Source organism: Cavia porcellus, unplaced genomic scaffold (assembly GCF_034190915.1).
Source record: "Cavia porcellus strain 051 isolate PalLab524CR breed Dunkin Hartley unplaced genomic scaffold, mCavPor4.1 scaffold_12, whole genome shotgun sequence".
NCBI lineage: Eukaryota > Metazoa > Chordata > Mammalia > Rodentia > Caviidae > Cavia > Cavia porcellus.
In genome coordinates this window covers 26,144,399-26,166,620 of record NW_026947495.1, presented here as the reverse complement: position 1 = coordinate 26,166,620, position 22,222 = coordinate 26,144,399, and the positions used below count along the sequence as shown (strand labels likewise).

The window sequence follows — 22,222 nt, the reverse complement described above, 5'->3', positions numbered from 1 at the left end:
AGCAAAATCATGCCGTTAACATACAACCAATGATAACATAATTATGATTTTCGTAAGCTGATAAAAGCATTTAAGAATCTATTTAACTTGTGATGTTATGAACATTCTCTATAAGTGACCCAAATCCTAATGAAATAGATAAGGGAATGACAGTTATTTAGAGACCTACTGTAGTTTTATTTCCATAAGTATGCACTGTGTTTTGTTTTGTTTTGTTTTTGTCTTTTTCCTTTTTATCGGTACAGGGGATTGAACTCATGACTGCCTGCTTGCAAGGCAGGTGCTTATGGCGCTGAGCTAAATCTCCAGCCCCCATTGAAATAGCCACATACTTTCCACAACAGTTCATTTTAGAAATGTACTAAGTTTTACACTGGCTCAATTTTTCTCTTTTGTCTACTTACCTTCATGTTTACAATCTGTCAAGCATTTTGAACAACAAACATGAAATGTGTCTCACTTCACAACATGCAAAATTAGGCCAGCTACCTGGGAAGCTGAAGCAAGAGGAATTCAAGTTCAAGGCCAGCCTGGGGAACTATGGCAGGCCCTGTCAACAAACAATGAAACAAACATACAGTGGAGGATGTAGCTCAGTAATACTTACAGTGTCTGCCTAGCCCTAGGCTCAATGCTCAGAACTGCGATGGGAGGTAGGTGGGGACACAACAGAAAACAACACTTAGGTTCAAGTGTTTTTCTCAATTCATCATTTACATAAACTAAAAACAGATTTACAAAAAGTCCTTCAAAGCATTTTTTTCTTGTGGTCAAACCTAAATTCATAAAGTTACCTTTACAGTCTGGTTGCTTAGTTAAATACATTTTGAATGTATCAGCAACACAATGGAACGCAAATCGACGAAGACTCCGACTCCGCGTGTGTGTGTGTGTGTGTGTGTGTGTGAGAGAGAGAGAGAGAGAGAGAGAGAGAGAAAGAAAGAGAGACATACATGAGATAAATGTCTACTAAGGATATTTGCAAGGTTATTTCTCTACCCTCTTCTTCTTTTCAAGCAGGATAGATGAGGAGAGGGGAGAGAAGGAGAAAAGAGGGAGGAACAGAGCACACAGCCAAAGTCCTGTTAGGATTATCATCCTGATGATACAATAGCTCAAGCAAAAGCTAAATGATTACCTGCTTGACTTCTATGTCATGTCAGATAATCCACAGGTGCTTGCTCAAAAGGCGCAAGCTGGGTATTTTTCTTTCTTAAATCTTGTGAAAAAGGGAAAGGAAAGGAAGGGAGGGGAGGAGAGGGAAGCAGACTTTAGGAGAACATCTAGGCTAGCCTGATTTTAGAAACTACTAAGAATAGATTAGATGACCTCTCACAGGAACACAAAGATTTATCAGTCTGTCTAAGCACAGGTTACAGAAAATGATAACTTTTGGTATAGCACTGAAAAAGACAGGAAATCTTTCATATGTGAAGATTAAAGGTTGTGTTTAGACTTTTTAAGAGTCTCTTAAAAATCTATTATATTTGCGTTCCAAAGGGTCTACTGCAAGAGCAGCTTACTTGGCTAATAAATACATCTTGCTGACAGTCCCAAAATTAGATCACAGTATTCTTTGTGTATTTCTTCCTTTAAATCTTGCCTTTGGGAGAATACCCCTGAACTTTGGTAAGTAAATGTATTTCCTTTTATAAAAAAATAAATTTTAAATCAGATTTTAGTACACATAATGATCACATTTATCAGAGAATTTGTACTTGTACATGATATAATTTGATTCTTTTTTCCCATTCCCCTACCATCCCCCTTTAATGCCTCTTCCCCTTCCTACTTACAAAAACTTTATTTCCATTTTTTTCTTTTCTCCTTGTTTTTCTAAACGTACATGTATTTTATCTTCGTCCAAGTATATTCTCATTTTATAGCCTTCATAGTTTTCCTCACTCAGAACGTTATTAATTTACATATTTCATGGCTCTTGATTCTTTCAAAGGAGTTTGCTCAGTCAAAAGGTGTCTTCCCAAACTATTCTAAATTAGGTCCTGAATCCCATTCTACCACTAAGATCTCAACCTGTGCCTTTTTCTTTTCTTTTGTTGCAATAATTTGCAACTAAGGTTTCTCCCTCCCTCCCTGTGTCTCTCTGGGGTCTCACTAGCAAACAAATTCATAAGGGCAAGACTCTCTGTAGTTTAATCAGCGCGGGACACATGCTATGTTTTCAATAAATATTTACTGAATAAATGTTGAGTGAATTGTATTACTTTAGTCTGGCAGATAAACTCAGTTAAAGTTACTCCAATAATGCAGCATTTCAGTAGTAGGAATTCATTTTTTTGAACTTTTGTTTCAGTATTTATGGAATCACTAATAATTTGAAGTTATTTGCATTTAACAAGGAAAATGTATGCTAAAGCATCATTCTTTAAATTAAAAAAAAAAATGCGCAGTTTCCTTTAAGCTCTTTTCCTTAAAATTACCAGAAGAACTGAGGTGATGTTTCAAATGCTTTCAAAGAAAACATAAAGTTTGTTCTCCCATTTCTTTCTTTCTGTCCTTTTTTTTTTTTTTTTTTTTAAATGGGATCTCATTCTGTAGTTCAGGCTAGCCTCCAATTCATGGTGATCCTCCTGCCTCAGCCCCCTGAGTGCTGAGATAACAGGTGGGTGTCACCACGTCCAACCTGCGCCCTCATTTCTGAGCAATTCTTTTATTTATTTATTTATGACACAAGGTCTCGCTATGCAGTTCAAATTGGCCAGGAACTCACTATATAACCAAAGTGGCCTCCCAGTAAGTCTCCGGTCTCAATAGCCTGCGTGCTGCGATTATAGGTGTGTGCCACCTTGCCCAGCTTTCTTTCACTTTGTTATGCCCTTGCCTTTACTTAACTTGTTCACTATCTTCTGTAGTTAAAAGGATAGTAAAAAACTAAATGAATGAAGCTCAGCCCTTAAATGACACAATGAATCAAATTTACAGTAAGGTTACTATGTTGTCATATATACTTCCACTGAAAAAATAATTATCTAATCTTGTATAACAGAGAAAGGCTGACAAATATAAACTGAAGAGTACAGAATAATTTCGTTAGTGATTTTTATATACCAAAACCCTTACAGGGTAGACATCATCTAGTTTCTCTTCAAACCCTAAAAGAGGTGTGTCATCATCCTCACTTCAGAGATAAAAAACAGACTGAAAGGTTAACTGTAACTTGCTGAAAATCAGGTTAGCTGTTAGGTGACAGTTCTGACATTAAATCAGGCTTCTGAGGTTTCACACATGCTGTGCATTTTTGTTGGACAAGTATGTCCCAAAGTGTGGTTCAAGGGGTTACCAAGATGCTTTCAAATGGTCCCTCACATCCATCTCTTTTCACTCAGTATGTATATATGGCCAGTCTTATATTTTAGCCAAAAATATGTACCACACAAGAGTGATTACAAAAGCAAGATATGCAACCACATATACAGTTGTGCAAGCCTGTAATCTCAGCATTCAAGAGGCTGAGACAGAAGGATTGTCCTAAGTCTGAGGCCAGGCTGGAGTACACAGTGAGTTCAAGGCCAGCCTAGAATATACAGTAAGAATCCATCTCAAAAAACCAAAACCAAAACCAAACAAAAAAACCAAACCAAACCGAAAACACTAGTTGCTTTGCAAAATTTGGCAAGCTGATTCCAAACTACATGTGAAATGAAAGGGACTCTGAACTGCCAAAACAAACTGGAAGAACAGGGTCTGAAGACTCATTATACTTGTCAATTTCAAAACATGTCAGATACAGAAAAAGAATTAAGATGTGTTATTTCCCTGCACCAACTCCCCATGATCAATGTAAATGGCCTATTATGGCATAAAGACATATTTAAAAAATGAAGTGTAGAGAGCCCAGAAATACCAAACTTTTTTTTATTGGTATATTGATTTTCAACGACAGCCCAAGACAATTCAATAAGGGGGAAAAACAATCTACTCAACAAATGGTGCTGAGAGAAAAACTGGACAATCACAAGTAAATGGATGAATACAGGCCACAACTTCACAGCATCCATGAAAATTAAATACCGATCAGGATGACCTGTTCTGCACTTTTGATGTCCTCACATTCCTCACCCATTGCTTTAAAACATACAGCAACTTTTACACTAAAAAGTATACAGTCATGCAGTAAACACAGTATTATTTGGTAAAAAAAAAAATTGCACAAAATGAATTATATGAAAAACATGAATGTCTTTTTGCTGATGATATTTGTCTAAAAGCAGATACTTTTTCTCCCAATACCATTTCTTTTTTTTTGTACCAGGGATTGAACTCACAACTTCATGCTTGCCAGGCAGGTGCTTTTGCTGCTGAGCTAAATCCTGGGCCCCCAGTACCATTTCTAATTTTTAAATAATTACATTCACAGGAAATGTCCAAAATAGTACAACAATGTACTGTGTACTTCATCCAGTTTTCCCCAGTAATAACACTTATACAAATATACTTCAGTATCAAAACTAAGAAACTGACTAATATAATCTAAAATCTTATTTTGATTTTACTTGTTTGCATTTCTATGCAATTCTGTCATATACACAGTTTTATCTAATAACCACTACCACAATCACAATCCAGTTGTTTCAAAACCACAGTCTTTATTACTGTTATGTTTTAAATATGAAATGCCCCCCCTCATGTATTGAGAGTCAATCCCTAATGCAGCAACATTCAAGGTGAGGCCTAGAGAGGTAACTAGACCTTGATGGTGTTAAGAGTTCACTGATGAGTTCACACATGAATGGGCTGCAAGGAGGTATGGCCCACTGGAGAACTACACCACTGGGAACATGCGCTTGAAGTGTCCCTAGACCCTATGTGCTTTATCTGACTGTTTCTTTTTTACTATGCTTCCTGGCTACCACGAAGTGAGCAGCTTTCCTCTATCCTAACCTTCCATCATATTTCTGCCCTGACACAGATCTAAAAGCAATGGAGAAAGCAGACCATGGACTGAAACCTACGACATTGTTAATCAAAATAAGCTTTTCCCTTTTGTGTGTATTTTTTTTTTTTTTTTGTCTTTTTGAGACAGGGTCTCACCATGCATTTTGGGCTGGCCATGAGCTCACTTTGTAGCCCAGGCTGGTCTCGAACTTGCAAGGATTCTACTGCCTCAGCCTCCCACGTGCTGGAATTATAAGTGAGTGCCACCACACCTGGCACTTTGTTTTGAGACAAGTCTCCCTAAGTTGCCCATGCTGGGCTAGAAGTTGCAGTCCTATAGGTATGTGTCACTAGGCCCAGATACTTCATCTCTTTTTAACTGTTTATATTTGGTACTTTTAGTGACAAAAAGATGACTAACACACCTTTTGATAAGTCACACATGCATTCTGCTCTCCCATCCCCAAAATTATCAACTGGCAGCCACTACTCTTGTTTTCCATAGCTGTAATTTTGTCAGTTAGATGATGTTGTATAAATGGAATTATTTATAACATTTAAAACTTCTTGCTTTTTCAGTCAGTGTAATTTCATTGGGATCCATTCCTTAACATTGCTGTGCGCATTGCATTTAACTTTTCTTACAGTTGCATACGATTTTCTATGGACGTTTCACAGTTTAACCATTTACTTGTGAAAGATATTTAGGCTGTTACCAGTAAGACAACAACAGCAACAACAAAACATAAACACAGTAATTCTATTAAAAGCAAGCTCCTTTTCCAAAGAATTTTTAAAGCAATCATCCAATGTCCATTTAGGATATTGATTTGCATACCTGTATGAAGGTTTTTACTTTCACATTAAAACCTTTTAACCAAATTCTATAGCTTTCTTCCCCAGTGAAGGTTAAGGCAGCAATGCAAATCTGCAGTTAGTTAAACTTCTACTTCAAACCTTTAAGGTGTTATTTTACTACAATCATAGAACTTCTTCACATAAAATGCAGGTTAGTGAAGTTAAATGCGTAACTATTCCATAAAAGTGACTTATATCTGTAATTCATCAAACAAAGATTTGCAGAAGATTATAGTGCTTCAAACCTTTAGATCAAACAATATCAGATTACTACCTTTCAAAGAGGGTCAAGTATAAAAACAAATGTTTCCCTACTTTGTTTTCTGGAAGACAGGTGTAGATGAAAACAGTTGAATGGGCCATAACAGTTATCATTCAAACTTGTGAAGTGGCTTAGTATTTATGAAATAAGAGGGCTCACACACCTTACAACTTGACTAGGGAAGTGAGCTTACAGGTAAAAATTAAGTAAAAAACTACAAACCTGTAATTCACAAAGCAAAAGGAGACAAATACAAAAATCATAAAATGCTGGCTTTTAAAACTCATAGGTAAACACATTAATAGGAGTGTGTGGAGACTAAGAACAGGTAATAAGGGACAAAGTAGTTTTTTCAAATCCATTTTATTTAAGGATAAAAAGAAAGAAAAGCAGAAGACGACGACAATGACCAGGACAGCAAAATTTCAGAACACATCAATCGGGGGAACAATACATACATTGCATACTGCCGTCCCCAAAGTATTAAGGGATAAGATCTAGAAAGAAAATACCAAATGGTTGGAAAATTACAGTAGAGAACTAGCTTTGAGCCTTCGTTTAATAACATCTCTTATTTCAACCCATAGCCAATGACAAACTGAATTAAGTTTTAGAAATGACATATATTCATTTGCAGGCTAAGATTTTTATTAGATACAAGCAAAGTTTTAAATTGCATAATGCTGCTCTTACTTAACTTGATAAAAATGATATTTTGTGACTTGATTCACTTCCTGTGTCCTTACTACTAATAAAGAGATGAAATGGAAGACGGTTTAATATTTTTAAAAGCTTCCTACTAGGCTAGGTGTGGTGGCACATGCTTGTAATCCCAGCACTTAGGAGGCTGAAGCAGGAAAAATGCCATAAATCTGAGACCAGCTTGCACCACACAGGGAGTCCCAATCCCCACTGAATTACAAGTGAGACCCTGTCTCAAAAAACAAAACTTCTTACTATCATGTAAAAAATAGTCTCTTTTCTTTACAATTGTCATCTCAGTTTAGTTATCTAAACCTGTAAGTAACAAATAATCCCAAAATACAAAAATGACTATATATACAATATACAAAAGTGATAATAAAGACAAGAGTACTGATTTTGTGATTTGATGCGGCCTTTTAAGAAATAATTGGAAATTTTATCACCATATGTAATCACAACTTTTTTTTTTTTGTCTTTTTGAGACAGGATCTTGCTATGCAGCTCAGGCTGGCCTTGAGCTCACTTTGTAGCCCAGATTGGTCTTGAACTGGCAACAATCCTCCTGCCTCAGCCTCCTGAGTGCTGGGATTACAGGCATGAGCCACCATGCCCGGCTTAACCACAACTCCTTAGCACATGATTGCCCTACATATTTACAACAGATCATGGAGTGCTAATAGTGAAATTTTCTACTTCAAATAGCAACATAAATTACAATCTAATCAAATCTCAGAATGGAAAAAATAGAAGTCTTTACTTCCTTATTTCTGAGAATGAAAACAATATTAACTCAAATGGATATAAGTAAGCATTCTAAAGTGCCAGCTTTTTAAAAAACTTATTTTGCAAAGCATGGCAATGCATGCTTTCTGCCTAATATTTGAAAAAGCTTAGTTTGATTTTACAAAATTTCTTACTACTGACACCATGTAGGGCCTCTGTGGAGGATCATCCAATTGCAGCAAGGCACACTACAACATTATTCACCTAAGCTTATTATTCATTGTAAGATACAGCTGCCTTGAACCCTTGCTGAGCATTAATGTCAGAAACACTTCACAGTAAAATGTTTCATGCTAACCTTAAATTGGTTTAACAGCACAAATTCCAAGTACTTTATGCATGAAGACCTAAAATATATTTCCAAAAATGCCTGGGAAGACAGAGGGAAAGTTATGCCTGGCATGTTGTTTTACAGAAAAGAAACACGTACTGATAAATAATGGGAATTAAAACAGAACAGCAAGAAATTATGGTCACATGCTTAATCATAACTTATTAAAAGAGCTCAACTGTCAACTTGCCTATAGTCTGACAGCACAATGAATATATATAGCAACTATACAAGTAGATCATACACATCATATAGCTGGGGTAGCAGTACACACCTATAATAGCAGCATTCTGAAGGCTGAACCAGGAAGATTTCAAATTCAAGCCCAGATCGGGCAACTCTATGACTTAGTAAGAATTTGTCTTAAAATAAAAAAATGGAAGAGTTGGGGCTGGGGGTTGGGGTTTAGCTCAGTAGCTTAAGTGCCTGCTTGGCAAACACGAGATCATGAGTTCAATCTCTGGTACCAAAAAACCACAAAACAACAACTAAACAAACAAATAAAAAAATGGAAGAGCTGTGCATGGTGCTTCATGCCTGTAATTCCAGCACTCTGGAGGCTGAGGCAGGAGGATCAAAATTTGAGGCCAGCCCAGGCTACGTATTGACTTCAAGGCCAGCCTGAAATAAACAGCAAGAACTGGCCTCAAAAACAAAAAAAAGGGGACTGGGGATTTAGCTCAGCAGCATAAGCGCCTGACTTGCAAGCAGGCAGTCGTGAGTTCAACCAAAAAAAAAAAAAAAAAAAAAAAAAAAAAAAAGGGACTAGGGAAGTAGCTCGCACCACACCAGGGCCTGGGTTCGAATCTTAAATCATTAAAACAAAAAAACCCACACTCGGTGGCTAGATAAAATTTAAAAGATATTACAATAATTTAATGTTACATGGAATATACGAATTTCTTACTCCAGATTTGAAATATATTTCAAAAACATTTGCATTTTAATTCAAAAGCCAAAGAATCTTCTATAAGATGAAGAACTCTTATGAACCTAATGCCCACTTTCCCATTTACCTTTTGCTCCAAAATGGCTAACTACAAATTATAATTACTTGAATCATCATATAAATTATACTTTCATAGCACTCTTCAATAATTTCTTGAGGCTATAATAACCCATGCATAAACCCATGCATAAGAACAAATTCACTCTCCAAATACACATGAAAATAACAGCGATTAGTATTTAAATATACAAATTACTCATGTGTCAGGCACAACGCTAGGATCTTTATATACTTTAATTCTCACAACTTCATAAATTTAGCATTCTCATTCCATTTTACAGATGGGAAAACTTAACTGAGGCTCAGAAATGAGTCCGTGCAGAAACCTCCTGATGCTCCGGACATCAGTTCTTTCTGCATGTATTACAGATCTAAGAACACCAATTGTATAATTTACCAATTAACCAATGCGTTTTGGAAATTACTATATTGGGCAATATATGCTATGGGCACTTCGCGAAAAGCTGAGTTATCATCCAAGGTTATATATTGCATTTTTTATATTAACACATATCCATATTTTTTTTTTGGTTGACTGTATTGTCTATATTAATCACAGAATACAGATTATCGCTAAGCTAGTAGTCTTCCTAGATCCTAAACAAATGATGTAACAGAGTTTGGATAGTTTTTTAGAACCCAAGAAATGGGCCTTGAGCTATATGCCGAGGAAGGAGGATCACTGCAAGTTCGAGGGCAGCCTGGGTTACAAAGTGAGTTCAAGGCCAGTCTGAATACACAGTGAGAGCCAGGCAAAGCAAAAATGAGTACTCAAAATCTCAAGAGACTGTCCTAAAACAGAGCTAAGTTATTTTAAAAAAACTGATGCATGTCCAGTTACTCTAGTCAAACAGGTAGTCTACTAAATATTTCATAGGTCTTACTGACTTAAATATTATAAATAGGTGTACTTGCAGTTTGACTTTTGACTTTTTAATTACTTAATGTTCCAGTAATCAATGACATTCAAGTCAAAAGGAAAGAATTTCTTCAAAGTAACCATTAGAAAAATTATAACCTTGTAAGATGTCACTTTTTTCCTGGAAAATTTTATTAGCGCACTGGTACTTACTAAGCCTATTTTAGGAAAGCGTCTCTTCGAAGATCTTTCAGTTGGTTGACTCGCTATCCCAGGACAATTATACCTGAGGCACAAGAACCTCTAATAATTTTAAGTTTCTTTAGAAATGAAAACTCAAAGAACACTGACTTCTTTGAGTATCAAAGCCCAAAACGGGAAAACAACAAAACAACCCAAAACTTCAAACACAAGGTGATTTAGGAGGGCAACCTAAGGCTCAAGCGTAATAACGCGTGTAAATCTGATCCCCGGGGACCGTGGCACTGTCATTAAACTTTCTTTTTAATGTTCTCGTTGTGCTTTTTCTTGTACACTGGCAACATACACCTACATTTTACCAACCAGTCGGAAGATCTCATTTCCTTTTTGAGAATTCTCCTGAGCAAGGCCAGGGCTGCGGCGTGGGGCGGGCAGCCGGGGCGGGCAGCCAGCCCGGGGCGCCGGCAGGACCGCTCACAGCACCCGCTCCAGGCAGGCCTGCTGTGGCTGGTTACCCAGTCCCTGGGGCTGCAAGAGCAGCTGCAGCAGCAGCCACCGCAAAGACTTGGGAACCTTTCCCCTGCCTCCTCCGCTAGGCCTCGAGGGGTTTGCTTTTCACAGGCCCCCGGGCGGGGGCGGTGGGCACAAGGTAGTGGATGCAACTGCACCGCCGCAGCGGGCCAGGAGAGCCTTGCTCTTTCGGAACCCGACCTCCCAGCGGGTTGGCAACCGCGGCAGAGCCCGGGCTAGAGCACCGGCTACTTGCCGCGGAAGGCCACCTTCTCAACACACATCTCTCCCCTGCCTCCTGCTCCGTTAGCGCTACCGGTTGGAGGGCGGGGGAGGGGAGCGAGGCATGTTATTCCCGGGGAACTGGAGGGGGAGGGGAGGGCATCTCTTACCCGCGTTATTGAGGAGGAGGAGGTGGTTGGAGCGCGGCGCGGCGGGGCGACGGCGGGTCTGGGTGGGTACAAGTAAGAGTCTTACGAAAGGAAATTAACCCCATCACCAGCCCGGACACCGGCTCCAGCGGCAGCCGCGGCGGCAGAATCCCGCCCCTTCCCACCACGCAGTAGCCCCGCCCCTTCGTTCCCTATGAAGGAGGTAGCCGACTCCTTCATAGGCTGTATATCCGCAGAGTGACACCAACACCGCCCAATTACACTTGGAAAACGACCTTCTCTCCACCTCTTGATCTCCTCCCGGCTGCGAGAGGACCCTGCCAAATCTTCCTCCACCCTCAAGGGAAAAATAACCAATCCGTGGTAAGTAACCGCTGTTGAAGGACGCAAAAGGCAACCAATGATAAAACTAGGAGGACAGCCATTTTGCCCACTTGTGAAAGAGCCACCTTTTCCCACGAGTTGGACTTTGAGGTGGGCGAGTTCCGGGAGTTTTTCCTGGCTGAAGATATTGAAAAGATTCCTGTTATGTCTTAAGGAATATTCATAGTGTTATATAAGGATAAAGCAAAAAAATCTGTCCTCAATGTAGAGTGAAATGAGACATGCTGATCAAAGGTCTGGCTCCTCCCTTTAGCGGTAACGGGTTCTAAACTGCACACCTGGTTTCTTCAGCCCCAGTGCCGGAGGGCGGGATGACTGCTCTTTTCAGCCTAAGTAGACTACAGTTCCCAAGGTGCTTTGCTTCCATCCGTGCATTTATCTTTTTATTTTCTTGCAAACCTTGACGGGAATTGTAGTTTTTGGGAAGTATCTGTGCCCTCTTGCCCCCTTGTCGGATAAAGGAGTGTCAAAGTTGGAGTGTTGGGGTCTTAAGTCTGCAGTGAATCCTTTTCACCACTCTAACAGAGACGGGAAAGCCGACTGGTCAGTAGAGTTTTCTCAGAACATGATAGATGTTTTAAATCGCGTCTATTTGAACTCTTACTTTCAGGTCGTCCCTTGAAACGTCACTTCCGCTTAGGGGCGGACACATCCCAAACCTGTGGCGGGAGTCGGAGATCCTGCAGCCGCTACACAAGGTATAGGGGTCTGGAAGTGGTGTGCTGGCCAAATTGAGTGGAAAATAGAAAGTTAAACTGAGTTTAATTAAATCTTAAGAAAGAGTGAGTGAGGTGGGCTGAGGCTAATTCCCAACCCCTAAGGCCCAAATCCCGGAGTCGGTTAGCACAGTGTTAGACTGCATGTATATATTTGCAGAAGATGCTTTTTATTGCTTCTAGATATTCTGCCTCATCTGAGCTTACTCAAAAGTTCAGAGCTGACTCCTCCCACTGTTACAAACACATTTCTAAAGTTAGCTTTGAGGGACAAGTCACAGACAGATTTTTGGACCGATCATCGTAGATAGTCGCATTTCTGTCTTTCTTTGTTTCTTTCTTTCTTTTTTTAATTACTGGGCCACCAAACAAGTGGCGACAGGGTGCCAACCATACCGCACTTAGGGCGAAAGAATTATTTTTTTAAAAACTTGGGTGCTTATTGCCTAATAAGCTTAGCAAACGAGGTTCTTGTTTATGCTTCTTCGCGATGCCATGTTGACTGTGTTCTGTAAACCCACGTTCAATTTGAGGTCCCACATGAAACTAAGTAAAGGAGTTGCAGCAATTATTAGCATAAAAAGGCCCCCTTACCTCGACGAGGTGCTTCTCCTTTAAACTCTACCCATCATTCTTACTGATATTTATATAAGTAAAAGGTCTTATAAATAATCTTGTAAATATTTATTGAGCACTTACACTGTAGTAAGCACTATACCATACTTTTAAGAGATAAAACAGTCCCCAAAAGAGTCTGGACTCAATGTAGTAAAGAAGAGAGAGGCCAGCTAAAACTAACTGTGATGTTACTAGTTCTTTTAATGTTTTGCTGAATTTGACCAAGAGTTCCTTAGTCATGTTTTGTGTACTTAATCTCCTTGTTCTCTTTTACTTTTAGTTTAAAATAAGTATGTCAAGTGCCAGGTGGAACACACTTGTAATCCCAGCATTCCTGAGGTTGAAACCTGAGAATGGAAGAGAGTTCAAGGCCAGTTTGAACTACATTGTAAAACCCTGTCTCCCCAGAAAAGTATATTTTGTGCTCTTCCCATTATTTTTCTGAAGTACTAATAAGTCTGTGTTCAGTACTCATGAATGGTATTTATGGTAAACTCTAGTAAATACAGTATAATACTTCTAGATAAAAGGATGGGACATAACTTTCAACCAGTTTTGTAGATCTACCAAAGTGGTGTTTCTAGGGATGTTTTTTTGAGGCTTTTTCTTTTTTTTTTTTTGATACCAGGGATTGAACTCATGACTTAGAGCTTGCCAGACAGGCGCTTACACCACTGAGCTAAATCCTTGGCCCCTGTTTCTAGCTTTTTGTTTTTGGTACTGGGGATCAAACTTACGACCTTGTGCCTGCTAGGCAAGTGTTTGTGCTACTGAGCTAAATCCTCAGCCTTGTTTCTAGCTTTTTAATGCAATTGATTTTGTTTGTTTTTTGTTTTTGAGTGGTAGGAATTGACCTCAGGTCCTGTATCATGCTAAGCAAGAATTCTTTTCTAGGATAATTTAGCAACATAGTCTTGAATAGAAGCTTAACTTTTGTTTCCCTCCTTTCATAAGCTATTTCAGTGTAAATCAAGTAAATAAATACTAGTGATGGCCTTCATTTTACTGTTTCATGTATTTAGTATATTTTGTTTTCTTTCCATAACCTGTATTATTTATTTATTTATTTGTTGGTGGATATTGAATCCAGAGCTTGGCACATGTTAAGCTTGTGTTCTATGAGCTATATGCCCTTGGCCAAATTTTGTCTTATAGTTGAAGTTGGGACTCTGTGAAGCTAAGTAACACTCAAAGGCCTAAGACCCTGTATCAATACATTTTGGAGATTTATATGCATGTCTGATTGCTGAACTCATAACCATTCCTGATGCTTTCAAATATTTATTAAATAATCTCCCTAATATGTTTAGACATATGGTGAAAAGAAAAATAAAATTCTATTCCAGAATTTTGGAAACAAAGGTGGCAATTGTTTCCTCTTTTAAACTGTTCTTTGCCATGTGCATAACACATAGTACCCTTAAAGTACGGGAAAATATATGAAAGAAAATCAGTGTGGTCTGCAATACTATTACCCACTGATAGTAGTATGGTATTTACAGATGTCTCTGTCTCCCTATAGCGACAGACATATTTTTGTGGAATTGTATTTCTTTGCTTTTTAATAATGTTTTAAAACTCACCAATAGGGGCCAGGGATTTAGCTCAGTGGCATAAGCACCTGCCTGGCAAGTGCAAGGTCATGAGTTCAATCCCTGGTACTACAAAAAAAAAAAAAACCCAAAAAACAAAAAAACTCACCAACAGGGCAGGTATGTGGTACGTATCTGTAATCTTAGCACTTTGGAGGCTAAGGCAGTAGGATTGTCACAAATCTGAGATCAGCCTGGGCTACATAGATAGTTCAGAACCAACCTGAACTACATAGAGAGACTCTCAAAAAACCAAACCAAACCCAAGGCAAACCCAAACTCAAACCCAAGCCAAACCACCATTCAATAATAGCTAGTAAATATAAATATCAATTATGTGCATTATTAGGAATTAAACCCCAGGTCTCATTCATTCTAGGCATGTACTGTACATACCATTGAGCTATATCCTGATCTTTCAATACCTTTTATTTCTTTGTTGTTTTTTATATTTTATTTTTGAAACAGGGCCTCGCTATCACTATGTAGTACAGGTTGGTCTTGAACTCAATTATATAGCTCAGGCTGACCTCAAGCTCACAGTGATCCTTTTGCCTCAGCCTCCTAAGTGCTGGGATTGTAGGCATATGCCGCCATACCTGGCTTTTTTTTTTTTTTTGAGTCAAGGTTTATAAAGTATTTCAGACTGGATTTGAACTCACTATGGAGATCAGGCTGTTCTCAAACTTGTAGCAATTCTCCTTCTTTAGCTTCCTAAGTGCTAGGATTACACATGTGAGCTAACTAGCTGACTGTGCTGATGTTCCCAATCTTATCCTATATATTTACCCCTAAATCAGTTCCTCATCTGTGTATTCGGTATGTCATTTTTTTTTTGGTTCAGAAATATTTATTGAGCATCTATTAAGATCCGTAGTATAATCATGAGGTTGGTACTGGAATTAGTTTGATTCCAGGTTGTGCTGATATCTGTTGTGTGACCGTGGGCAAATTGTTTTACCTTTCTTTGCAGTTTCCTTAGCTGTAAATTGGAATAATAAAAATACCTACTTTAGAGCCAGGTATGGTAGATACGGCCTGTAATCCCAGTGACCAACCTGGTCTTCATGTTAAATTCAGTACTAGCCTGAATCACAAATAAAACCAAATACCTATTTTAGAGGGTTTTGTTAGAAATAAATTGCTTAATATATGTAAATAATGCCTGATGTATAGTAACTGCGTAGATTTTTTTTAAAAATTAATTTTATTTCTGCTGATCAGGTAGATGTGTTGCAGTTGAATGGGCCCAGAATAGCCCAGGTTTTTGTGTAGAACAAGGAAAGAACTGCCAAATGTACACCTCGTAGTATGTAGTAAATAGCTGTGTGTATTGAACGTCACGGGATGATAGTAGCAGAAACACACAGAAAGACAAAGGGGGAAAAAGGGACTTGAGGGTGAAAGGAAAAAGGACTCCATGACTCAGGCTTCCTGTATTTATAGGGTCAGACACCACAGAGCTAACTAACATGCCTCCCACTGTCTCTCTCACTGATGTCAGCAATCTTCACCACCTCCTAAGATAAAACCTGGGTTTTATCATTGATGTGGGGTTTATGGTTGAATGGAGAGAATGTAAATGGCTTACACAATTGCCTCATTCAAGATTTTGAAAACAAGGAAAATCATTAGTGTGATACATTGTTTACAGTTGAAGAGGGGAAAGAAGTGGCTCAATTCCTTTGTTTCTAAGTGTACTAGATTAGATGCTAGACTGCTGAAGTAAAGAAATAAGTAAGATAATATGGTCTGTGATTTTATGCAGACATTCTTATGAGAGGGTTCTATGAAGAGACAAAATTCAATTGAACAGAGAAGAGTAATTGCCAGTTATACGTGAAACCAGGTAATACTGAGATAAGAACTCCAAATAATACCAGGGAAATATTATAACTCTCAACTTACTAGATATCTGATTTGTCGAGTTTATGTTCCCCAAAATTGAAGAATGAATTTTGAGGAATGACAGGTTAAGATAGAAAATTTTATCGAGGAAGAAACAGCTCTTTAGGGGCTGGGGATTTAGCTCAGCGCCTTAAGTGCCTGCTTTGCAAGTGTGTGGTTGTGAGTTTGATCCCTGGTACCGATAAAAAAGAAAAAGACAAGAAAAGAAAAGAAACAGCTCTTTTGAAGACATGAGGGGACTCAGAAAATGGGTTACTAACCAGCTTACTTCCCAAAGGAAATTTTGTAGAGCAAAATCACAAAGTGGGCACAATGTTCATTAAAATTATGATCAACTGCTAAGATTAGATGTACAATTGCTTAGGTAATACTAATTCATTGGTAGCAAAGGCATATGAATGACATATGGTTGAAAGATAATCTGTATCTCAAGGGCTGGGGATTTAACTCAGCAGCATAAGCACCTGCCTTGCAAGCAGGTGGTTGTGAGTTTGATCCCCGGTACCAGAAAAAAGAGGAAAAGAAAAAAAAAAAGAAAGAAAGATAATCTGTGGCCGGGCATCATGGAACAGGCCTGTAATCCCCACATTCGAGTGGCTGAGGCAAGAGAATCATAGCAAATTTGAGACCAGTCTGGGCTATAGTGTGAGCTCAAGGCAGCCTGAACTGCATAGTGAGACCCTGTATCAAAGACAAAAAAAGAAAAAAACAAAGAAAGAAAATCTATAGTCCTGTTTTTTGGGGGCTGAGGGTTAAAGGGAATCAAACTCATGACCTTGCATTTGCCAGGCAGGTGCTTGTGCCACTGAGCTATATTTCTGGCCCTAGACCTGTCTTTGGTCTTAGTCTTGGTAATCTCAGTCTTCTTAGTCTTAATTGGTGGGAAGCTATGGTTCACCCCTAATGAGATAATGGGAAATCTCAGAGAGTAACACCAGTGAGCTCAGGTTTTATCCCTTAAAGTATGTAAATTTGGCCATTGTGACTTTAATGTTTTTGAGATGTGCCTGTATACACAGTTCTGAAGCCATCATCTTTTGCACTGATTCCTTCCAGGACCCAGCCCTGACTGACTACCTACTATATTTCTACCTAACTTACCTGTCTGTAGTAATAATAAGCAAAATGTGAGAGTATCCAGTCAAGAGCTACTATATAGTATTCTGTCGATGTCCGCTCCCGGCCGGCAGGAAGGACACACGACAAAGTCTGGTAGTGGACAACCTTTTCTTTTTATTTTCCTTCTCCGTACAGCCTGCCCTGGGTTCTCCCAGCTGAAGCCTCCTCTGGTCCGCTCCCCGCGGCTCCTTTTGTGCTTCAGTCTGCCCCAAAGCCTCTACCGGTCCGCTCTCCGCGGCTCCTTTTGGGCTTCTACTTCCGGGCTTCTATCTGGCTTCTACTTCCGCCCAGGGGTGGCACCGGTATATATACGGGTACAGTGTCCAATCATGTTAAAGTAAGCAAGGCAAGCTGATTGGCTAACATCATCAGTTGCCAGGCAGACTATATTGTTGAGCGGGTTGTTTACGCGGTAAGCAGGAAACTAACATATTCGATGGGAGGGGTAATCTACCTCAGGCCTCACTCTTTACTACAGGCCTCACGTCCGCCAAGTGAGGCGACCGGGCTCGGGGCTGCGGCTCCCAACAGTATTCCAGTTGAGGAGTTATGATGGCTTGGTAATAGCAATGAAATTGAGGGGAAAATGGAGAGAGTTGAGATGTTTTGGTGGGAGTAATGAATAATTGGATTCATTTTCATAGGGTAGTGAGATACTTTTAAAAACGAAGTCTGAATAAGCTGTACCACTTCTCAAAACTCCTCTGTGGCTCTCAATTTTACTGTGACAAAAGTGAAAATCCTATTAATGTTTTTAAGCTCATATATTCCCCCCACTACCACTCCATTTCCCTTATTCCTCTCAATCACAGGGATGGAGAGATAGAGAATGAAACCCATAGCCAGGCATTGTACAAGTATGCAGTCCAGTACTCTGGTAGGCTGAGGCAGGAACCTGCACAATGTATTTAGACTTTGTATCAAAATAAAAAAAGGACTGGTATCTTGGTTACTTTTCTCTCATTGCTGAAACAAACACCTGACACCTAAAATTAAGGAAAGAAAGGTTTGTTTAGCTCACAGATTGTGGAGTTTCAGGCTGTAATCAGCTGGCTCCAAGTCAGAGTGGAATGGCACAGGGGCAACACTTTCAGAGCCAAAGACAGTAAGGTAACAAGTGTAAAAGGGAGGAAAGCAAGCCTCTTTTCCTCCCTTTAATTTTAACCCCACCCTTGGTGGGGGCAGCACTCACAGGCTCTCCCTACTCTCCTCTGGCTCAGGCTGAGGGTGTCACAAAGTAAGAACCCTGGCCCCCTACTGAATCACTTAAATTTCTGTCCTTCTCAAATTGACTTGGTGAACATCATCTTAGAACTGTAATGGCTTGTCCTCTACACCCCAGTATGCAGAGCAGCTGAATCACCTAGTTAAAATTCTAGACTTCTCATATTGACACCAAGTATCAACCATAACAGCTGGGGATGTAGCTCAGTGTGAAGGCCCTGGGTTCCATCTCTAGTTCTGCAATAAAATAAAAATAAAAAATTAAAAAGTTGAAAAGCTAGCCTGCTGGTTTAATGACCTGCCTGGTTATACTGTTGAGAGACTGGTTGGGGAATATCACAAGTCAGTGGACAAATCAGAAATCTGGCTTTGGGTATTTAAACTACAAATGTCTGCAAGACATCCTAAATGTTGGATATGTAATTAGATAAAGCAGTTTGAAGATAAAAATTACAGATTCTGTTTTTTTTTTTTTTTCTTTCTTTCTTTCTTTCTTTCTTTTTTTTTTTTTTTTTTTTTTTTGAGAAAGATCTCACTCTGCAATTCAGGGTGGTCTTGAACTCAAGGTGACCCTCCTGTCTAAGCCTCTTGAATGCTGGGATCATAGGCTTGCACCACCATCTCCGACTCTACAGGTTGTGTTACTTAGAGTGTTTGTGATAGTCTTCTAAAAGGCTATTTTTGTTTCTACATTTATTCTTTTAATCTTGACAAAATAATCTTTGTTAAATAGCAACCTGATTAAACTCTAGGAAATGATCTCAATTCCTTGCAGTGTAAAGTTTAAACTCTTTAAATTTTTTTTCTGGCTTTTTGAAACAGGGTCTTACTGTGTAACTTAGGCTGGCCTCAACTTTGCAGTGATCCTATTGCCTTAATCTTCCAAGTGCTGTGATTATAGGTCAGCACCACCCTACCCAGTTGAAACTCTTTGTTTACATTTAGCAAAACCTCACTGACCTGGCTTGATTTTACTTCTTTACCACTTGTTATAAACATCTTCTTTTCTTTTTTTTTTTTTTGAGGCAATCCTCCCCTCCCAAGTGCTAAGATTATGGGCATGTATTGCCATGCCTAGCAATTTTTTTTCCTTAAACATTGTATTCTTTTTATTAAAAACTGCATAAAATTTTCTAGGAAGCTGAAGCAGGAGGATCATCACTAGTTCAGTGCCAGCCTTGGTTTACATAGTGAGTTCAAGATCAGCGTGGACTTGGTCACACAGAGACTTTGTCTCAAAAAAACCAAAAGAGAAAAAACGTTTTAAAATGGTTTTCTAAAGTTTTGTGCTTTTGCAAACTTTTTTGCCCTAAGAATAGTGTCTTAATTCTCTGTCAGTAAACTCATCTTCAGTTTTTTCAGCTGAAGAGATACATGAAGTAATTAAATAATATATGTTCCATGTGCTAAACATTTTTTATAAGTAACGTTGATTGCTAGCTATCTTGCAGAATTAATATTCCCACATATCTATAGTACCTTGTATATACTTTTCCTCACCATGTTGTGTTGAACTAGTTGTGTACAATTCTCATTTCTATCTTTGATTGGGCTCAGTGGCAAGGGCACATTGGTAGAAATTCATCTTTGTTCAGGATCTTCTGCAGTGTTTGCCACACAATAGGCACTCAAGTGTTTGTTTGTTTCCCGTCTTTTTGAGACAAGGGTCTTGTTACGCAGCAGTGCAGGCTGGCTATGCACTCATTTTGTAGCCCAGGCCTGTCTCAAACTTGGAACAATCCTCCAGCCTCACTTAAGAGTTTCTTTAATGAGTGATTTGTATAAGCAGTGTTATTTAATGGCAAAGATTCAGACTTAAATTAGACAGGTCTGAGTTTCAGGTTTAATAGTTACTCTTAGGTCTTGTGTAAATTACACATCGATTTTCTGCTTTTAAATGAGGATAACAATGCTGTGAGTTGTGATAACAAGAGATTTTCACTGATAAGTGGGAGTTATTTTATCATTATTCTGAAAATAGTTGCTGGCAGGATGATACTAGTGTCCTTGCATTGAAAGTAAGTTGGGGGCTGGGGATTTAGCTCAGTGGCATAAGCACCTGCCTGGCCAGCATAAGGTCCTGAGTTCCTGAGTTCGATTGCCAATCCCAAAATAAAAGAAAGTAAGTAGATATTAGATAGAGCTAGTTTCCCTCCTTCCTCAGCCTTTCAAATGCTGGGATTATGAACCACTGTACCTGGTTGTTATTTGTGATTTTTTTCTGAGCTAGCTTCACTTAACTTTGGGAAAAAATATTTACTGAGATTACTAACTTCTTATAATTTAAAAACCCTTGTGGTGAGTTAGGAAATACGAATTTGATTAGTTTATTGAAATTGATCTATATCATTTTAGAATACTCAGTTTTACTAACAAAACATCATTTGAATTCTGCCATGGTGTTGCTTGCCTGTAGTTCTAGGGATTTTAAGTTTGAGCTTAAGCCTGACTATTTAGTGACTTAGACTCTGCCTATAAATAAATAAAAGTAAAACAAGGCTAGAGATCCTATGAAGGCCCTTGGTTCGGTTTTCCATACAAACAACCCTCCCCCCGCAAGCCCTTATTTCAATTTATTGACATTTAAGTGGCACTTTACCAATAATTCATGAATGTAATTATGTCATATTTAAATAGAATATCACTTTTATATGAATATAGAGTATATTCAAAATGTTCTCAACTCATGATCAAACTCCGAAGAGTTTCTATAGGACTCTTATGTATGACTTTGTATAGAAATGCCTTATAAATATTGGATTAGATTTCTTTATTGACTAATTTTTAAATTTATAAAGATAATTGTGTGCCTGGTATGGTAGCATACACTATAGTCTCGGTACTCAGGGGTCTAAGGCAGGACTATCATCATGAGTTTGAGGCCAGCCTGCACTACGTCTCAGAGCAAAAAAAAAGAAAGACAGTTACTTGGTTTATGTAGCATCTGGTTTCTGTGATTAATGTATTTTAAAGTAGGACTGTGCATTAGACGGCCCATGTTTACCACTTTTAGGAATTCATGATTAATTGATTGATTTTTGGCTTTTTTGAAATGGTCTTACTGTGTGGATCAGGCTGGCCTTTAACTCACTGTGGTTTACACTGACCTTGATCTCATGGTGATCCTCCTGGCTCAGCTTCCTAATACTGGAATTATTGGTGTGTACCACCATGCCTGACTAGAATTAGTGATTTATTCAAGTGAAATTTGCTCAGTGTGGAATTTGGTATTCTTTTTTTTCCCTGGTATTTAGGATTGAACTCACAACCTCATGCATGCCAAGCAAGTGCTTGTGCCAATGAACTAAATCCCTACCCCTTCAGTATGGAATTTGGAACTATTTATATTATTGCTTATTTGCTTGCTTTCTTGATGGCTTGCCTGAACTGCATAGGGAGACCTGACTCAAAAAGACAAAAAAAAAAAAAAAAAAAAAAGGAATGTTTAGATTTTTAAAAAACTCATTATAATAAAAATTACATTGCCAAAAATGATTGGATTAGTGTATTCAAAGTGAGGGGAGTATTTTGAGAGGGTTTAATGGCAATGTGTCTTTGTTACGGTTTATTTCTGAAAAAGCCTCGTATGCTCATAGGTGGGGCTTTTAGGAGGTGATGGATCATGAGATGTGATACTCACCAGTGGGTTAGCCCCCAACTGAATTTATAGCTAAATATATGTTGGAGGTGGAGCACAGGCAGAGGAGGTGTGTCACTAGGGACGTGGCTTGCAAGGGTGTACCTCCTTTGCTCCCTCCTCCTCATCACTTTCTATTTCCTGACTGGGAGCTTTAAGCATGCCTCCTTCACCCCACCTCTTGACCACTTCACCCACCTTGGAGCCAGCCAACTGTA

General features: G+C 38.8%; 2 protein-coding genes across 16 annotated transcripts in view; one reads left to right on the top strand and one right to left on the bottom strand.

Moving 5' to 3' along the window:
- Nucleotides 1–11,004, bottom strand: part of R3hdm1 (R3H domain containing 1) — a 174,155-nt gene extending 163,151 nt beyond the window's left edge. For 5 of the 8 annotated variants that reach the window (XM_063259000.1, XM_063259004.1, XM_063259005.1 and 2 more), the window contains exon 1: nt 10,807–11,003. The gene's annotated coding sequence lies outside the window, so the exon portion shown is untranslated. Of the gene's footprint in view, nt 1–10,806 lie in introns of all 8 variants that reach the window. The other 3 variants (XM_063259002.1, XM_063259003.1, XM_063259008.1) reach the window with 1 other exon arrangement.
- Nucleotides 11,005–11,297: 293 nt separating this feature from the next.
- Nucleotides 11,298–22,222, top strand: part of Zranb3 (zinc finger RANBP2-type containing 3) — a 237,497-nt gene continuing 226,572 nt past the window's right edge. The window contains exons 1-3 of one of the 8 annotated variants that reach the window (XM_063258990.1): nt 11,528–11,542; nt 11,801–11,888; nt 12,805–12,894. In XM_063258990.1, the coding sequence (XP_063115060.1) occupies nt 12,878–12,894 (17 nt within the window). In that variant the 5' untranslated portion in view covers nt 11,528–11,542; nt 11,801–11,888; nt 12,805–12,877. Of the gene's footprint in view, nt 11,425–11,527; nt 11,543–11,604; nt 11,734–11,800; nt 11,889–12,804; nt 12,937–18,915; nt 19,003–22,222 lie in introns of those variants that run through there. The other 7 variants (XM_063258994.1, XM_063258998.1, XM_063258989.1 and 4 more) reach the window with 7 other exon arrangements.